The sequence below is a fragment of the Carcharodon carcharias genome, chromosome 14, assembly GCF_017639515.1.
Source record: "Carcharodon carcharias isolate sCarCar2 chromosome 14, sCarCar2.pri, whole genome shotgun sequence".
Classification (NCBI taxonomy): domain Eukaryota; kingdom Metazoa; phylum Chordata; class Chondrichthyes; order Lamniformes; family Lamnidae; genus Carcharodon; species Carcharodon carcharias.
In genome coordinates this window covers 135953620-135973898 of record NC_054480.1, presented here as the reverse complement: position 1 = coordinate 135973898, position 20279 = coordinate 135953620, and the positions used below count along the sequence as shown (strand labels likewise).

At 46.2% G+C, this 20279-nt stretch overlaps 1 protein-coding gene and 1 long non-coding RNA gene across 5 annotated transcripts in view; one reads left to right on the top strand and one right to left on the bottom strand.

Moving 5' to 3' along the window:
* Nucleotides 1-1443: 1443 nt before the first annotated feature.
* Nucleotides 1444-16611, bottom strand: LOC121286972. 3 transcript variants are annotated; one of them, XR_005945132.1, is made up of 5 exons: nucleotides 16392-16611; nucleotides 15226-15873; nucleotides 10723-10925; nucleotides 5125-5255; nucleotides 1444-2024 (listed from the first exon to the last, which is right to left on the bottom strand). It is a non-coding gene; the product is annotated as an uncharacterized LOC121286972 (long non-coding RNA). The 3 variants fall into 3 exon arrangements; XR_005945133.1 differs by having other exon boundaries at nucleotides 15676-15873; XR_005945131.1 differs by lacking the exon at nucleotides 10723-10925.
* LOC121286971 (guanine nucleotide-binding protein subunit alpha-11-like) overlaps nucleotides 15826-20279 on the top strand; it is a 91594-nt gene continuing 87140 nt past the window's right edge. Inside the window, exon 1 of one of the 2 annotated variants that reach the window (XM_041204335.1) lies at nucleotides 15826-15979. In XM_041204335.1, the coding sequence (XP_041060269.1) occupies nucleotides 15826-15979 (154 nt within the window). The remainder of the gene's footprint in view (nucleotides 15980-20279) is intronic. The other variant, XM_041204337.1, reaches the window with a different exon arrangement.

The window sequence follows — 20279 nt, the reverse complement described above, 5'->3', positions numbered from 1 at the left end:
GTGGGAGGAGGGCGAGCGCTGAAGTCAGTGCAGGTGCGGGAAAGCGCGCAATCAAAGCTTGATTTTAGCATCAAAAATAAAGATTTCAAAATCCCAGAAAAACATTTCCAGACATAAGAAGCACTGACCAAAACACGTTGATGAAAAAATTTCTGCCCAAACAATGATCGGGAACGTCACCTCGCCCTTGGATGAGGTTTCCTCAAAAATCCAAAGGCCGCCTGGCTGATTCACCCAGCCACCAACCAGATATTTCCAATAAGTGCCATTAAATTATGATCTAGCAGTCAAGCTTTCCACTAATTAAGTACAGTTTCCAGTAATTAAGTACAAGTAACCTCTTTCAAAACATAATTATTTTGGTGCGGATGTCACCACACGATGGATTATGTACAGGGGAGTTCATGTGGTGTGAACTCACCACTGAGGTGATTGGACTTATAAGGTGATCCTTTTCCAGACTCATTTCAACACATCAATCTCTGGTGCCGTGATGTGGCAGGAGCCATGTTGAGAGTTTGCAAGATATACAAAAATGTAAAATTTAGGAGCAGGAGTTTACCCTACGACCTCTCAAGCCTGCTCCGCCAATCAATACCATCAAGGCTGATGTTCTGCCTCAACCCCACTTTCCTCTCTGTTCCCCATATCCCTTCTGTCTATCTCAGCCTTAACTATATTCAATAATAGAGAATCAACAAACCTCCGGAGTAGAGAATTCCAAAGGTTCACAACCCTTTAAGTGAAGAAATTTCTCCTCATCCCAGTCCTAAGTAATCAACCCCTTATCCTGACACTGTGTTAGAGTCCCCAGCCATGGGAAACAAGCTCTCAGTTTCTATCTTGTCAAGCATCTTCAAAACCTTATATGTTTCGATGAGATCACCTCTCATTTTTCTAAATTCCAAAGAGTATAGGCCCAGTTTTCTCAACCTGTCATCATCGGACAACACTGTCATCCCAGGAACCAGTCTATTAAACCACTACGGTACCACCTTGAGTGCAAGTATATTTTTCCTCAAATATGGAAACCAAAACTGAGTACAGTATTCCAGGTTTGGTCTCATCAAAGTCCTCTACAATTGTACCAAGATTTCCTTATTCCTGTACACCCATCCCCTTGCAATAAAGACCAACACACAATTTTGCTTCCAAATTGCTGGCTGTATCTGCATGCTAACTTTCTGTGTCCCTCGTACAAGCACACCCTTGTCTCTTATGAAATCAACATTTACAAGTTTCACACTTTTTAAAAACTATTCTGCTTTTCTAATCTTACTACCAAAGTGAATAACTTCACACTTTCCCACATTATACTCCATCTGCCATCTTGTTGCCCGCTCACTTAACCTGGCTGTATCTCTTTGCAGCCTCTCTGGTCATTCCCATCTAGCTTTGTATCGTCGGCAAACTTTGACACATTACTCTCGATATCTTCAGCTAAGTGGTGTAGATTGTAAATAGCTGCGGCCTCAGCACGGATCCGTGCAGCATCCAGTAGTTACAGCCAATTCAAAAATACTCTGTTTATCCTACTCTGTTTCCAGTCCATTAACCAATCCTGTATCCATGCTAATATATTATCCCCAACTCCATGAGCCATTACCTTGTGTGTTAACCTTTCGTGTAGCATCTTGTTGAATGCTTTTCGGAAATCCAAGTTTGGCTACACCTACTGGTTCTTCTTTATCCACCCTACCATAGGAAAATCCCGATGAGTCGAATCCCAGGGGATCTGCCCACAACTTTGTGTTAAGTGGAATGTTTATGATAGTCGAGGAGGGCCCATTCCCACACGAAAGCATCTCTATGGTATCCTGATATGCCTACAAATGTGGTCTATGTCAAAAACAACAGATTCAAATGCCACATGAAAGCACAGTAAAACAGTAAACGTTACAACAGCCTGATTTTATGATGAAACATAACTTTAAATAGGAGTTGTGGTTTGGCCTCAGGATTTCCGCGCGTGTGCCAGCCAGGAAAGTTCGTCCATTTTCATGTCTTCAGGCCGGGAATTGGCTCTGCACAGAAGAAAATGAAGAAAAGCAAATTATGAACATGTTAGGGAGTTTTTTTTTTCTATTTTTAACATTTTTCAAAGTGCAAGCGATCTCCCTGAGGCTGCACTTAGCCTCAGGGAGGTGAGTGCGCTCTTCCGTGTGCATGTGTGAAAGAACACACTCTCGCTTTCAGGGATTCCCTCCCCGCCTGCACAGGGAGTGCATAGCGCTTCCCGTCAGATGTCACGCTGGCAGGGCTTTAATTGGCCCGCCCACGTAAAATGGCAGCGGGGCCCGCTTCGCTGGCAGGGATTGGCTCCCCGCCCGCCAGAGATTGGGTTGGGCCCACCCGACAGGCAGAAAATTCTGCCCAATAAGTTTGTCAAAGGTGGTTTCACTTTCTAAAAGCTTTGTTGGCTTTGATCATACTATTTCTAAGTGCATTGTTAAGACTTCCTTAATAATAGATTCCAGCATTTTCCCGACAATTGATGTCAGGCTAAGCACAGAAATCCTGAAGTTCCCTGGTTTTTCTCTCCCTCCTTTCTTGCAAAGTTTCCAAAATAAAGTGGGGATAATGTTCAGGCGACTGGAACAAATCTGGATGAAAGAAAATGAATGAAATGACTCAACTTTCTCAAATAAGTGCCATTATCTTTCCCTTAATGAACTGATGGTAACAAAGCAAAACTGAGATTGTTTTGGATATCTTCATCTTGGGGGAGACGGGCCACAGTGGTATTGTTACTTGACCAATATTTCAGAAACCTAGGGCCCGGGTTCGAATCCCACCCCAGCAGATGGTAAAATCTGGTGTCTGGGGCAGGACTTTTTGCTCATCACGTGGGCGCTCACCCCTCCTCCCCCCACCCCCACCAGAATGAGCGTAAAATGACGCGTGATGACGTTGGGCGAGCATCCTGACGTCACTGTGCACTCACGTGATATTTCGGTCGGCGGGTGCACGCGGGAGTTGGAGTCGTGCCCGCCATTCATTAAGAGGCCAATTAAGGCCCTTGACAACCCAATTGACAAGGGCCAGCCTACAATTTGCAAAACCTCATCCACGGGTGGGATTAGAAGGGTCAGCAGCATTGTCAATGTGAGTAGTGAGGAGTTCTGGAAATAACTTGCTGCTGGTGACTTATTGGTACTTGATAGCTTAATCTCTGACTGAGGCTTCATTCTTAGCATTTCCAGGCTCCATTTCTGGACTCACTGGTCTCCTCCAGGCCCCATGAGGAGATGGACTGTGTGGCCCCTTCCGGGTATCAAACTGTTTTCCCTTCCCTTTCCCTGGTAATGGGAATTGTGGTCTCCGCTGGAGGCACTTCCTCTGAGGAGGAAGAGAGGAGCTGAAGGGAGAGGAGGCCACATGTCCCAATGCAGCTTCCAGGGGAGTGACCTGTGGGAGGAGAGGTGCAGGCATAAGGGGTGCAGGGCCAGCAGGTAGTCCAAGGCGGAAGGGGCCACAGAAGATGCCACTATCCTGCTGCCAGGGTTTACTGCTGGTGATGCAGCTACTCCAATACGTCCGACGTGCAATGCTGAAGGAGGCTCCTCCTCTCCAGGGATACTGTGATCTCCAATTGTCTGATGATCGGGCTTGAGATCAGCTCCGACTGTGTGGGTGGATGCCCCATGCCAGTGGCTCTGAAGGTCACAGTGACCCTCAACATCTATGCCTCCAGCTCTTCCCAGGGGTCAGTGGGGGTTCTGTGTGGAGTCTCCCAATCAGCTGTCCACAGTTGTGTCAGGCTGGTGACAGGAGCTCTGTTCAGGTGGGTATTGACTTTGATTCATTTCCGTATGGATGAGGCCAGCCAGGCTGGGTTCCCCAGCAATCGCTGCAAAGCTTCTGGCTCGCTCAGCCTGGCTGGCCTGGTGAGGAGAACGCTGAGGTTGTGGAGCCATACCTCGGTAACCTCCAGGGAGGCAGGGACACCAGGGATGCCTTGATCCAACTAGACTACCGAATAAGGACTAGCACCTCTTGCCAGGGCTGCCCGCTTCCATCCTGGATCACAGAAATGACCCTTTTCTTGGTCCCCAAGATACACTCATTGCCTGTGCAATAAAGTTGCGAGCCACCCACATCCAGAATTACATACTGGCCTACCTTGCGCCTACAAAACAAATGAAGCATACTCAGGCCAAAACAGAAAAGCAAATGTAATTTAATGTTGGAACTCACGTAGTATTGAATGGAACAATATCTGGTGTTGGTAGTCACACCATTAACAAAAAACAAAACGGACGAACAAAAGATCACCCATGACCAGCCCCTCTTGTGCTTAAGATGCTTTAAACTTATGTTTATGGGTGCTACATCTAGGTGTTCCCCCCTCGCTGGCACCGGCATTGGTGACTCTGCTGTCCTGTTGGCTTTGATGTCCTTGGTGGTCGTCCTCTGGCCAGTGGAGCCTGTGCTGGGTCCTCCTGGGAGGGAGCGGCCAGTGCCACAGCTGGCATCTCCCCAGTCACCACAGCCTCATCAGATGCGATGGTCACTGGCAGAGGGGCGGAGGAGCTGCTGCCAATATCCAGAGCGCCCTGAGAGTAGCCCGCAGAGACGACAGGCAGCTCCTGCGCCAACGTTCGGTCACTCTGGACCTCTGCTCACCACTGATGGACGGACACCTAGCTGGGATATTCGGTGCTCCATCCACCTCACACATGCACATTGACCAGCTGAGGTCAGTGCCTGTGTGAGGGCTTGTAGGTCCGAGTGAAACCCCAGGAATCCCTGATTCTGTCCCTGGAGCTGCCCCTCCTTGAGAGTCGCCACTATCTCCATGGAGGAGGCAGTGCACTCAGCCATGAGGGTCATTGCATTACTCATGCTGCACAGGGACTCCTCCACAATGGAGACCATGGTATGTGTATCCTCTTGGATCTCTGCCAGATCCTTCTGCACACTCCGCTGGATATCCAGCATCTGCTGCCTAATGGATGACTCCAGAGGCCCATCATCAGCCTTTGACTGAGCATCATCCTGGTCTCCAGCATTCCTCTGACTGCTGGCGCCCTGGGCACTCTCTGCCTCTGCCTGCACCTCAAGCGAGTGTGAAATGCCCTCACCGCTGTGCACTGAGATACTAGCTGATGAACTAATACCCACCAAGGTGCTGGGATTTGCGTTGGTGCCTGGTCCAGGGAGTGGGTTTGATGCAGGTGCTTGGGGAGCATGGTGGTCCTCCGGTGTCAGGCGTGGTCCTTCAGGGTCCGAAGAGCGAATGCCTGCTGGTGAACCTAAAAGGGAGAAGAAGGACATGTCATTAGTTAAAGTCATCACACTGTCACTGTGCATGCCAGGCAACCTGGTGAGACAATGGAGATCTGCATCATGGTGCCATCGTCTTTCAATGATCAATGGGGACTCCAGATTCGAGGCTCCCATCCACGAAGAGACTACACTAGAATGATTGCACAAGCCGAAACTCTCACCTCAGTGCATTGCACTCTTACCTTCGTCTGACACCCCTGCCTCACTGCGGCTACTTGACCGAGGTTCATGGCGCCTCTCGAGCTCCAAGGCCTCCTGCTTGTAATGGGAGAGGATGAGGAGTGGTGGGGGTCCTCAGCCCATCTGCCACTTCTCAATATTATTATGCGATGTCACCTCCCGAAAGGACAGAGGGGCATTGATTAGCGCACTCTCTACCAGCAGCGCCACTGCAGCCTGACCAACCCCAGCTGAGGGGCACCTTGCAGGACATATCCAAGTCATGGCCCCATGGAGTTGCAAGACAACCTGTCACCCCCTTGGCCAGCTCCGGCGTGATTGACAGTTGGCACACAGACTCTAACACCCCTGAGCTCCATGGGAAGATGACCAGCCCAAGACAATTCAACACACTGAGCCATGCCAACGTGGTACTCAGCCTTCCTGAGTGCAGCGGGTTATTGAAGCACTTCCAGCACTGCACTCAGGCGCACCGCACCTCATTGTGGATGCTCAATTGGGCTGCCACCTCCTCCCATGCCCTCTTGGTGAGGTGTGGTAGCCTCCTCCTCCCATCTTTGGGGACAAGGGCGTCCCTTCTGGCAGCCAGCTCCTCCAGGAGGGCGGTGAGGCACTCGTCGGATAAATGGGGGGGGGAGGGGGGGGCTGAGTGCCCAGCCATCCTCACCTCCCGCTTGGTCTCTGCATCCTTGTTTGCAGCCACGTCGCTGCTTGCAAATCCGATGCGGGCAGCCTCCCTGGGACTGCCGGCTGCCAGCTCACCATTGGACCCGGCGGACAACAGGCTCCGCCCCCACCCCCGCCCCCGCCCCCGCCCGGCCCTTCTCAGAAGTTCTCCAGCCGGGCGTTCACGCTGGGTGGGCCTTAATTGGGCCACCAGTGTGAAATCGCGGTCCGGCTCCGATCGCGGGCAGCTTCCTGACCACTCTCACCCGGCCCCGTCAATCCTGCCCAACAAGGGCAAAATTCTGCCCCTGGAATCAAAAGTCTGATGATGACCATGAAACCATTGCTGATTGTTGTCAAAATCCATCTGGTTCACTAATATCCTGGTCTGGCCTATGTGTGACCTCAGAGCCACAGCAATGGGGGTGGCTCTTCAATCCTGCCTGGAGACGGGCAATAAGTGCTGGCCTAGCCAGCGATGCCCGCATCCCATGAATGGATCTGTAAAAAAATATTGAAGGGTGCCTTCAGTTTCTCTTCTGGGTTGAGAACATTGCATTGACACTTCCTGCAATATAGTCCTTTCCAAGGTCTCAAAAACGTGGAACTCACTTCTCTCAGGTTTATCTTGCTTTTGCACACTACAGGCTTTTCAGGTGTGATCACTGAGCCATGGAGCAATACTGAAGGGGCGTTGGACTGAAGGAAGTGACATCCTCAGATGAGTCAATAAACCAAGGCCGCTAAACTGTCCCCGGGCACAATTCAAAGAAAAACAGGAAAGTTCTCTAGTGTTCTGGCCAATAGCCAACATCACATGAACATCATTTACACTTATCTCATTGCCTTTTTGTGGGATCTTGCTGTGCGCAAGTTGGCTGCCGTGTCTCCCCATATTACAACAGTGATACATCTGATAAGTGTTTCATTGGCTGTAAAGTGTTTTGGGACATGATGAAGGCATGAAAGGTACCATAAAATTGCACATTCTTCATTCCTCTTTCTTATAAAACCCCAATTAAGATTTACCTCAACTTCTCTCCTACTCTTTTCTACCTTGGTGTTCCTGTTTTGCTAATATAATAACACTGAGGATGTTCGAAAAATTTACTGAGTAAAAAAAAACAGAGCGAACATCAGCATGACTAAACACATAACATTTAGTACGTTAAATGTATTGACACACCTGATAAGTATAGGCCTTACGTAGGCCATTATGAAGACATATGGGAAGCACTGATGACTCTTAAAGACTTCACATGAGGTTCAAATATGAAAATCAGGTGCAAGCCCTGACACATTCTGTTCAGTTTATGGGGCAAAGCCGTTAAGGAGCTTGAGAAAAGAACAACTTCTTACATTTGGTCACATATTTTTCCCGTCCCTTGACATCATTGGTTCAGAAGGGGAAACATGATCTATGAGCATTATATAATGAGTTTGTTAAATCTATTGGAAGGCTGTGGGGGCCCAGGCTGTGAACATCAATAAATTATAGGTGGGCTCCTCATTATTGTATTGCATTATAATACACAAAAGGCAGGGGTTATGAGTGTTTCCATCTGGAAAAAGCATGTACATGAGGGAACATTATTGGCCATATTCTACCAATTCCCCAATATGCATGGGAGGCATACATTCATAAAATTCTCCACTATCCATTATAATTTTTAGAAAATGCTTACATGGTTTGTGACCGTCAGTAAAGGCCAACCTTTGTCGCTCATCACTAAATTATATTAGATTAAAAATATCCGGCAGCTGATTTACCCATTTACAGCATTAGAGGAGACATAACTCTTATCCTGGGAGTACCACACCATTGGCTTATACTGAACAATTATAATTATTTTTTCATAATGACAGAAGAGACATTCCTTAAAAAAGAGGAGATGCTATACTCTAATTAACTTGTCACTGTCAGGATTGAACTGCACTCTCTGCCTGAGGGTTGCTGAAATTCATGTTGACGTATTAAAATAACAACAGAGCGAATGACTTTGCTGACGTCTTTATCAAGTGGGCATTCCACTTATTCTATTGATTTGAGTTCAGGATGGTCGGAAAGAACCTGCATTAGTTTTAGCTGGTTTTAAGGCGTCTGGCAGGGAAACCCTCTTTTCCTAACTCGCAACAAGTCCAATTCACCCATCACCCTGTGCTCGCTAGTCTCCATTGACCATTTCTATTTAAAAAATGTTCATCCTTGTTATCAAATCGCTGCATAGAGTCCCTCCTCTCTAAGTCCTCCAGCCCTAAAACCCTCGAAGATATCTGCACTTCTCCGAACTTGGCCCCTTTCCCATCCCTGATTTTAATCGCTCCGCAATTAGCAGCAGTGCCTTCAGTTGTCTCGGCCCTAATCTCTGGAATTCCCTCAATGAACCTCTCTGCCTCTCTACTTCACTTCCATCCTTTAAAACGCTCCTTAAAACCTACCGTTTTGACCAAGTTATTGGTCATCTGACCTAATAAACCCTCAGGTCTAAGAATCAGATTTTGCTTGATAACCTCTGAAGCATCTTGGGGTCTTTTAGTACATTAAAGGAGCTTTATAAATGCAAGTTGGTGTTGAAGTTGTTCTTCTGGTAGGTTTTGAGTAAGTTCAATTTTTGTAATGCAGATCTAAAAACAATTGGATATTTAATGGCTATGTCTTGTGGGATTTGAACATAAATTGTAATTATATGCAGTTGATGTGCTGCTTTAGACTTCTGATCCCACAGTTAACCTCCATTGTGTGATGATTTGCAGCAAAGATTCTGGTCATTTATTGGATAGGCCCACAATGTACCTAGAGTGAAGCCCCGATACTGCATCACCCCTTTGGAACTTTTATAACTCTTCATGTAGTTCCATCTGCCCTATCTTTTTCTCAGTTTTCCTCTGCTCCCAGTTATTCCTGCCAGTTGATAAGGTGCTCTTTTTCAAATGTTGGTTCGTCCAGTGACAAGTCAGGGTGATCAAAAAGACACTGATTATGTTTATCTGTGGTGAGGAACTTTTATAAAGTTCACTTACAGTTTGCCTTTGACATTCCTTTCACCATGAGGTTTACAGAACAGTAACAGATTGCTGCTGATATGGAGGTGTAGGATTCCATGCAACGTGACGGATGGCTGCTGGTGGAATGGAACATTTGCTGCTGTCTCTATCCAGAATCAGCATCAAGCACTTACAGATCAAATAAAAAGAAAGACTTTCATGACCTCAGGGTGTCCCAAAGCACCTTACAGCCACTGAGGTATTTTTGAAGTGTAGTCACTGGAGCAATGTAGGAAATGTGACATCCCATTTGCACAGTCAATATGATATCCTAACCGGTGCCCATATCATGGACAGCAAGCAACTTAATAGCCTGATGCCTCTTTACCAATGGCCCCATAACATGTTCCTGTGTCCCTCCCTCATCTGATCTATGTCTAAATCTTTCCATGTTGCCCAGCATTAACTCTGATTCAGCGTGCTGCTTAACATGCTTCCATTGAAGGAAATTCACATAAAATCAAACCCTTCACTTTAGCAAAAACAAAGTTTCTTCCTTTCTTGTTACTTCTTATTTCTACTATATTTCAAACTTATGGGCAGAATTTTCCCCCCGTTGGGGGGAGGTTTAGGAGTGGGCATTATGCAGAGGCGTGCCTCCGATTGGCGCCCTTGAACAGAGGCACGCTGCCATTTTACATGGGTGGGCCAATTAAGCCCCATCCAGCATGACGTCCGCAAGGAAGTGCTCCTTGTGGGCCGGGGTGGGTGCGGGGCAGGGGGGGGTGGAGGGGGGGGTGGGTGGGGGGGGCGATGGTGGGGCGCGGGTTTCCCTCAGCCGGGAGTGTGCCATTTCACACATCCGCGTGAAAGAGTGCACTCATCTCCCAGAGGCTAAGTGCTGCCTCAGGGAGATCGGCTCCACAATAAAAAATCTTAAAAATGAGAAAGAAAAATTACCCTGACATGTCCCCTCATGTGACACTGTTGCATGAGTTGGGACATGTCCATCACTTCTAAATACACTTTAATTACATTTTTTAAAACCTATATGAAATCTCATCACCACCTGTGGATGAGGTTTTGTGCTTTTTCCAATGCCCGCCAGGGCTCCCGCCAACCTTAAGGTTGGACGGGCAGGTCCAGTAATTACTTTAACGACTTTGTCAATGGCCTCAATTGGCCGTTGACAGGTCGGTGGGTGCGCAGCTGATTCTGCTCAGCCCCCGCCCACTGGAAAGTTTAAATGGGGCGGGGTGATGTCGGGAATTCCGCCCAACGTCATCATGCGTCATTTTATGAATCGGCAAGCAGGCCCCCCCCACCCCCTCCACTCACCAACCAGGAAATCCTGGCCTATGATATCTTGCACAATGGATCATGGTTCTTATTTGAATCATAGAATCTTACAGCACAGAAAGAGGTAATTTGTGCCTGTGCCAGCTCTTTGAAAGAGCTATGTAATTATTCCCACCCCCTGCTCTATCCCCATAGCCCTGCAATTTTGTCCCCTTCTGATATTTATGCTCTTTTTAAAGTTACTATTGAATCTATTTACACCAGGCAGTACATTTCAGGTTATAATAATTCTCCTCAACTCACCTCTGTCTCTTTTATCAAGTATCTTTAATATGTTGTCTGATTACAGACCCTTCTAGAATTGGAAAGCTTCTCCATATTTGCTTCATCAAAACTCTTCACGAATTTGAACACCTCTATCAAATCTTCCCTTAGCCTTCTCTGCTCTAAGGAGAACAGTCCAAGATTCTCTAGTCTCTCCATATTAATATATTCCACAGTGTACCCTGAAAAATACACAACATGCTTCTGTAATAAGAGTGTGTGAAACAGGATCTGCGAAGTTCTAACTTGTGTCTCATAAAACAATCCCATGGCAGAAAACTACTGCCATTCATTGCTTCCAGTCCTTATAACGATGAGTCCCATTCTCAATAAGGTATTTATCCAACTCCAGAATGCCAGTGCTAGCACATTAAAAAGATTGAAGAAGTGCCATGTATCATGATAAATATTTTTAGATGTCAGGCTGACCAGATCTATCACAAAGCAGAAAACGTATCAGGTTCTTTTGAAGTTAATTTCATATCAAAATATATTTTGTGTTGTTACTTCAGAAATTTATTCTCTGAAGACAGAACTTCTCAGTCACCAACAACAGATTGTAAGTCAAACTACAGTAATAGAATGTTCTTGGTCTGTAGTGTGAATATTACGTACCAACAGTGTGGAGCCCAGTTCTGAATGGCTTGGCACAGAGTCAGGCTAAAGCTCACTAAAGACACCCTATGAAATATGCAATAAGTAATAATGGACATTTGAGAACAACCAACCCAGCAATATTCTCATTAAGTAATTTGGCAACACTGCATGCAATGGGTGTGGCATGGTGTTGTTGTTGGGTATACAATGCAGAAGGAAGTCCAGGGGACACTTCTTCCAAATAAAATTTATATCTTGGCAAATTCCTCCCAGCTGCTTCAGCCAATGGACAGCTGTGAAATATAGAAGAGAAAGGCTTCATCTTTAATCACTAGGTTGTGCTAAGTTAATGAATTTTTGACAGAATTGCTGTAAAATTAATACAATTGTCCTCGTCAAACTTGGATTAGTGAAGAACATTTACTGGTCAAGACTTCTGCTCATGATGGCTGCTAGCAACTCTTTCATAGTATGTTTGTGTCAAAGTTGCAAGAGAATAGCTTCAAACTCATCAGTCGAATTCCTAAAATGGAATACTTTGCTGGTATTCACATATTAAGAATGGTTCCTTAGGTGAGAAAGTGGAGTTTTGAGTGGAACTGTTCTCCAGACAGGAGTCAAGGTCTTCAGGCAAGGATGTAGAATGGATAGCACAAATTCTTGGAAAAAGGAGGGAAGAAATGTTTTTAAAAAGCCCCATAGCATTTTCTCTTGATGTTGCATATACATCGTATCTTTTTATAGAGTCAGCTGGAGAGGATCGGGGTCAACTCACAAGCTAATGTGCAGTCATAGTCTCCGTTGCAATCAATGACACTATTCAGGAATGGACATAGTTGCTGTCTATCAGTAATGTTGTGGGAGCAGCCCGCAGGCTAATGTGGCATGTCCCCATGGTGAAAATAAATCAATACCTTTTCCAGAATGCCACGGCAAATCAATATATTTACTCTGAATATAATAGAGGGAAATGGTTTGAATAAAAAGTTCTTCTTGGAGACTTTCCTTTTAATTTAGCAGTGGTTAAGTAACTACTCCAGATCTGTTGTGTGATAACCTACAGTTAACCCTTGAAAATAACAGGCAGAGCATTTCAGGATTAATGGTTGAGAAATTGTATGAACGTCCCTTCAATGAGCTCAGATGATGTCATCAGTAACGGTAGAGAGGCTTGAACTGTCATTTGCCATCTGAACACTGATATGAGATTAGTTTCATGATAATTGCTTCCATCCAATTACTTTTTCGTTAACAAATTCACCTTGACCTCTTGTTAGCATGGTGGCGGAAGGTGCTTTTTTGTTAGGATGCTCTACTCAGTTAAAAAGCAAAACACTGGAAAATCTGAGAGGGAAACTTTACTTGTGTGGAGGAGGTGTGAGCTGGTGTTTGGGCTGGCGAACACCTTTCAGTTCACAATCAGCACAGGAGTGTGTCTGCCTGGCTTTCTTCACCCACAATCCCAGGCCATGGGAGCCCTCTCCCCTTTGCCACATTTTCCTTGCTCCCTTCCTCCTCTGTGATTCTGCTGCAGATATGTACACTTCTTCTGGACCCAGGCTGTGGTCTCTGCATTGGTCTCACAATCACCTTCTGTTCCCTCATCACTCTTGTTATTCAATTAATCCTGCCATCCATTATCATGGACACTGTTTTTTAAACATTCTTTCACAGGGTGTGGGCATCGCTGGCTAGGCCAGCATTTTTATTGCTTATCCCTAATTGCCCTTGAGAAGGTTGGGGTGAGCTGCCTTCTTGAACTGCTGCAGGCCATGTGGTGTAGGTATACCCACAGTGCTGTTCGGGAGGGAGTTCCAGGATTTTGACCTAGCGACAGAGAAGGAACGGCGATATATTTCCAAGTCAGGATGGTGAGTGGCTTGGAGGGGAACTTCCAGGTGGTGGTATTAGGGTAGATGAACAAAAGCTTGGTTAAAGATATAATTTTTAAGGAGTGTCTTAAAGGAAGAAAGTGAGGTGAAGAGGTGAAGGGAGGGAATTCCAGAACTTGGGACTTGGGCAACTGAATGTGTGTCCACCAATGGTGGAGTGACTTAAATCAGGGGTGCTCAAGAGGCAAGGATAGAAGAGTGTAGGTATCTTGGCAGGCTGTGGGGCTGGGGGAGATTAGAGAGATATGGAGGGGTGAGGCCCTGGAGGGACTTGAAAACAATGATGAGAACTCTAACATCAAGACACAATTCGGTGAGCACATGGATGATAGTGGAACAGGATTTGGTGTGAGTTAAGACACTGGCAGTAAAGTTTAGGATGACCTCATGTTTATGAAGGGTAAAACGTGGGAGACCAGCCAAGAGAGCATTGGAATAGTCAAGTCTAGAGGTAATGAAGGCTTGAAAGAGGGTTTCAGCAGCAGATGAGCTGAGACTGGGGTGAACTTGGGCAATGTTATGGAGGCGGCCTTAAAAATGGCATGAATATGAGCTCGGTAGCTCATCTTTTTAGGATCAAATGTGACACCAAGGTTGCGAACAGACTGACTAAATCATATGTCAACTGACTTAATTATAAGTCTACACAAGTGCTTTTAGTATGGCTGGGGTGGTCTGCTGCTATGGGAGTGTTTACCTAGTGTGTGATGGACATCCAATGGGTTCTCTGGTGGGTCACTGTGATTCTAAACAATTATTAGGCTGTAAGCAACTCATACAAGATAGAGAATAAAGATGCAAGTTTCAGTTCATAAATTGTGTTTTGGGAACTGTAGCTATAAACATGAGAAGCATTTTAGGGGAAAAGGCCAGCCTGCAACAATTTCAACAAAGTGTCTCCATGCCCTTTCACACAATGGATTCACTTTTGGAGTCCAATTGCTGTCTTTCCAGAGAAATGTTTTGAACCAGTAATATCCCATAAATGACAATGAGATAAACAACAATGAGGTATGGGGAGACGGGTGGTGTACTGGTAAGGTCACTGGACTAGTAATCCAGAGGGTCAGGCTAACGATCTGGGGCTTGAATCCCACCAAGATAGCTGCTGGAATTTGAATTCAATTAATAAAAATCTGGAACTGAAAGTTGTTTCAGTAAATGTGACTTTGACAACTACCATCGATTGTTGTACAAACCCATCTGGTTCACTAATGTCCTTTAGAGAAGGAAATCTGCTGTATTTGCCTGGCCTAGCCCACATCTGACTCTAAACCCACATCCGCCCTGAAATGGCCCAGCAGCCACGCAGTCCAAGAGCAATTAGGGATGGGCAACACATGCTGGCCTTGCCAGCGATGCCCACATCCTGTGAATGAACAATGGAAAAAAAGACCAGTTCATCTGCTTTTTAACGATACTGGGAGATGTGAATCACAGCACTCGGAGAAATCACCCCTTTTCTTCCGTAGTTTCCCAAAATCTCCAACATCCCTCTCAACAGGCACAGATGGAGCATCTGTTCGATGACCCTACCTTCCTCCTCCTCGTCTCTCCCCCTTTCTCCTTTCTTCCCATTCTCCTGTCCTCCCACTCTTTCTCCTCCCTTCTTTCCTGTCCCTCACCACCTCTTCCTACCCATCCTCCCCTCATCCTTCATCCTCCCCTCCCTCTTCTCTCCCTACCTCTTTTCCCCTGGTCCATTCACCTTCCTTCCCTCTCCACCTCCCTTGCTTCCCCCTCTCCTCCTCACACACACACACACACATCTTCCTAAGAGTTCTCTAGCATCTATCTCAGTGTGAGGACGGGAGCACACTGAAATCGATTATATGTCCGTTACTTTGGCTATTTTATTGCCGCGGGATCACGATGAATGAGCTACAGCAAAATATTCCACGATGGGACCACCAAATTTAGCAAACTGGTGACATTGAATTTGGACACATAACCAAAAAAAAACCCCATTTAAAAAAAACGTATAGCTTCTCACCCAGTTTTAATACTGTTTAACCAACGAGTTAGTGGACCTTCAAAACTTGTGAAAAGTCGAATGTACTCTTATTGGCTTGTTCATTTTTGACTGAGCTCTGTTAGCATCGACTTCCACTGCACTGTAATGTCACTCCTGAGTTGCTGTTTTCCATGTTTCCAAACAATACATTTGTCAGGCAGTTGCTGGCCTGCATATAAGCTCATAGCATTCATTCATGCAACCACAAATTAAATAATGATTTCAGAGTGGGCGTGTCACAGATTCTTGGCTCTTTAGATCATGTGAAACTCGTGCGGTTTTCTTCCAATCCGCGATTTTTGAAGGAGATAATTTCTTTTATTTTCCAACCCCCCCAGCCCCTTGCCCCCTTTTTTTTAATGCTCGGATTCATTTTAGGAGTAAAGCTGGGACTGGCGACGGATAGATTTGAAGGAGGGATAAACGCACCCCAGGTCTGATCTGTGACAGGTCGGTGGCTTGAGTTAGGTTTAAGGGAAGTTTCCCCTTGAGGTGTTGGGCGAGTTTCGCAGAAGTTTCACGCGGTCTTTGGCCGGTTTCAACTGCATGTGTGAGCACTGAAGGACTTTCCCACCGAGTATGGCTGCGTCTTGGCGTTGTTTACCGTGCTGCCCCTGTTCGTGTTGCCTGTCGGAGGATGAGAAAGTGGCACTTGACATCAACAAGAAAATCAACAAGGCATTAAAACAACAGAAACAGAAGCGGAAGAGAGAACTCAAACTCTTGCTCCTCGGTAAGTGGAGACAGACAGACAGAGAGAGAGGCGCCTCAATCGCTGATTCAACTGTTTCACCCCCACCACCACCCCCCCCCAACTTATCTGTCCAGTTATTCATTAGTAATGCTGCTTCACATTTTAAAAGGAGGTTTGAAATGTCCCCTGAACTGTCTCTTTCCTCCCACTGGGAGTCAAAGTCTCACTTAAAACCGAACGTAAGGTTTTGTTCTTTTCGCTTTGCAATTAAGCTTTTACGAATTTGCGCTCCTGTTGCGAGAACTTTTCCGCGTTTGGCGAATTGGTGTCCAATAAGCCTCACAGAATGTGCCTTCCATTTCTGCCAATAGGTGATGCGTTAATCCCCGTACCCCAACAGACAATCCCAATAGGCAAAACAAGAGAACAATTGTAACGTTATCTGGCTTACCGGCGGCCAATAAAGGGGGAAAGAATTTACATTTCTACCGCGGTTTTCATCCCATTGCTTCTCTTGAAGCACTTTACAGTCAATGAAATACTTTTTGAAATGTAGTCGCTGTTGTAATGTAGGAAACATGGCAGCCAATTTTCACACAGCAAGCTCCCACAAACGACAATGCGATAATGACCACACTATGTCCAGTAGCCCAGGACGCTGGGGGGTTTGCACCCACCTGAGAGGGCAAACAGGGCCTTGGTTTAATGTCTCATCCAAAAGACGGCACCCGCAACAGCGCAGCACTCCACCGTCGCTTCACTGGGAGTGTCAGCCTAGATTACATGCTCAAGTCCCTGGAGTGGAGCTTGAATCCACAACCTCTGACTCAGAGGCAGGAGTGACATTCATTGAGCCACTGCTGACATTTACTGCATGAACGTCAATGTGAAAAGTATTCTTGTAAACCCAAGGGCCAAGTTTTGGCCCAAACTTACTGGAATTAAACAGCATGAGATCCCTGACAAGAGATTGCCTGCAGCTGTCTGCTTTTGACTGTTGACATTATAACCCTTAGCCTGGTGTGAAGCCACATTATAAAGATCCATTGGATAATCTGTGCACTGCTGAAACTTTGAGCGGAATCTTCTGCTTTCACTGGTGGTGAGCTTGGCAATGGGAAGGATGTGCAGTTAGGTGGGATGGTGCCATATCTGAACCTCACCAGCTTCCCACCTCTGCCAGAATTAAGTTCTGGGTGGGAAAGCCCAGGGGCAACTTCCTAGTCCCATCGCCTGTTGAGGCCATTAAGTGGCCAATTAATAAATATTTTCTGTCAGAGACTCATGAATCTTTGGAACTCTCTTCCCCAGAGGGCAGCGGAGGCAGGGTCAATGTAAATTTTTGAGGCAAAGGTAGATAGATTCTTGATTAACAAGGGAGTCGAAGGTTAACAGGGTGGAGGGGAGGGGGTAGGCAGGAAAGTGGAGTTGAGGCCACAATCGGATCAGCCATGATCTTTTGGAATGGCAGGTTTGAGGGCCTGAATGGCCTACACCTGCTCCTAATCACATATCCCCCCCACCGCTGGTATTAACCCAGCCACAGGTAGGCCTGTCCCCATACAGCGTGCACGACAGCTTGTGGCTAGCTTGTCATCTTTGGGGCGGGGGGGAGTGGTCCTTCGATCAAAGGCACTCAGTGGACTGGACATCGAGTAGGGCGGGCCCGCTAAATCCACCCTCCCTGCCCTTATTGCCGACCCCCATGTCTCCTCGCGATCCCACCCCGCGAAACCCCATGATCCTGGGACTCCAGTGCCTGTCCTTCCAGCAGCAGCCATGGCCTCCTCAGTGGCGCTGCTGAGCACGAGGGCTGCCGGCCTCTGATTGGCCGGCAGCACTCGGTAGGCAAGATTCCCCCCATCCACCCCCGGGTGTTGATTCCATGGGAGGGCCCAGTGCTGGACTTGAGACACTGCCCGATGCACTTGTGGTTTGGCAGGCCTTCCCAAAAAAAGGCAGTGGCAGCAGACACCTCAACAAAATTCCACCCATTGTATGGGATTTTTTTAAAATCTTTGAATCAAGTGGGATACACCCACCATTCTCATCTAATGACGGATATTACGCCACTGAGAAAATAAAGTTCCTGATCCTGTATCAAAGCAGACCTTCACCTCAGTGCTGGTCAGATTTAGGCCCATTTACCTTCTGTAGAAGGCAGTCAGGTGCCATTCTCAGATGAATAGCTGCAGCATAGATACAGCCACAATTCCTCCTCTCTTTGTATCCTGGAAGGAGCCAGGTTGGAGCTTTGCAGTCCCAGTGCGGTGGAAGCTACGACTGTGCCATCAGCCGCAGGAAACACAGAGAGGTTGCCACACACAGCTGGGTACCTAAGACTATGGTGAGGGAGCTCGTCAAGTAGACATTTTCAACTATCGTTTATTTTTGAGGCACAGCATAGGTCCGAAATCCTCAATTTAACAGACATTTTCATTTACTCATTTTGTTCCTTTGGTCTAGTCAGATTTTTTTTTTTTAAATTCTTATTTCACACCATTACAATAAAACCCTGCCTTTTTATCCAGAACGTAATGTTTATTTTTAAAATTAGCCTTTAGAAACCTGACAGGAAAGTACCTGTAACTGCTGCAAAGTAAGTAAGTGTTTAATTTTTTTTTAAAAAAACTGGTTTTTGGCTACTCTCCACTTCCCCCCCAGGCTTTTGACTCAGTCTGGGGTGTGGTTCCATGGGAGATCTCTGGTGCTTCACTCCTCAAGGCAGTGAGCCTTGGCAGCATCTTGACTGTAGGGAGTCACACAGTGAAGCAAAATCCTGCCCAATATTCATGTGCATTTTGCAGAGGGAGAGTGGGGAGGGCCATAGAGAGCAATGAGAAACAGACTCCTGGACCAATTTCCCCTCCCGCTTGTCCTAGCTCAACAGCTGAGGCCATTTGGGACAGTCCAACAGCTGTTCTAGATAGGATTAGCTAACTCAGGTCCAGACTGGGATAAAACCCTGGCATCCATAACTCAATAGGGGGGGGGGGGTTGCCAACCCTCACAGATTTTCCTGGAGTTTCTGGGATTAAAAATTTAATCTCCCAGACAGAGGTGTGAACAATCCGAGAGGAAAAAGCTTTGCTCCACTTTCTGATTATAATGTAGATGATTGTGCTGTTTCTATCACCAGAATTACGAAAATATGGTTTACATGATCTTCATGGCTGTTTCATGTGTTACAAAGTACAGGGCCACAATGCACTCCTGGTGCACAGTGGCCCTGGCATAGACATGCTTTAAGCGCTACACAGAACTGTGTATTTTTGTTTCATTTCTACTTGGAATGTGAACATCGTTGGCAAGATCAGCTGTTATTGCCCATCCCTTTGAGAAGGTGGTGGTGAGTCTTGTTGGATCCCTGCATGTGATGTAGGTAACCCCATAATGCTGTGAGGGAGGGAGAGAAGAAACAGCGATTATAGTTCCAAGCCAGAGACCGATGGCCACAAGGGTGGATGTGTAGGGGAACTGATGGCAGAAACGCATTGGGGTAGGTTGGGTGGAGCAGCTGAAGGCAGGAGGTCATGTAATGATACCTCTTGCATTGTCGGACTAGAGCTGGCAACTCTATGCACCAAACCTACACAATAGGCCAGATTTTGCTGTGAAAATAACAGTGACGCTAACAGCATTCACCGCTATTCACACGCAAGTTCAATGGCAACTTCTGGTGTGCACACGAGCAATTAAATGTGAAATTTGGAAGTTGCTGTCCAAGATACTATTGTTCCTCCACGTGCTTCCTCTAAACAGCAGGTCACCATCAGACTTACCTTGCAACTAGATTGAACAATAAATTAAAAGCAAAATACTGCAGATGCTGGAAATCTGAAATGAAAACAGAAAATGCTGGAAAAACTCAGCAGGTCTGACAGCATCTGTGGAAAGAGAAACGGAGTTAAAGTTTTGAGTCTGTGTGACCCTTCTTCAGTGCTGAACAATAATTTGCTGTTCTTATGTTGTGAATCAGGACTAAACGTGGCAAAAAAATAGTTAGGGCCAGTCCATTCCAGTTTAATTACCCTTTTGACATAATTATTCCCCAAAAGCGCTTCTGGCACTGAGAATTAAGTTTTACAAATGTGGAGTCTCAATTATTGTTGGAGACTCAAAAAAATGTAAATAACATTTGTTTAACTTCTACTTTGTCTCTTTCCTCTCTCTCTCTCTTTCCCTCTTTTTTAATCTCATTTTTCTTTCCATCTCTTTATTTTGTTTGCTGTACCTGGTTTGACCAATTCACTATTTTACCTGGTAACAACTGTTTCTGACTCTGTGCTGCTTAATTCTTTAAGCTAAAGGAGATGCACGAGAGTTCACATGGGCCCCA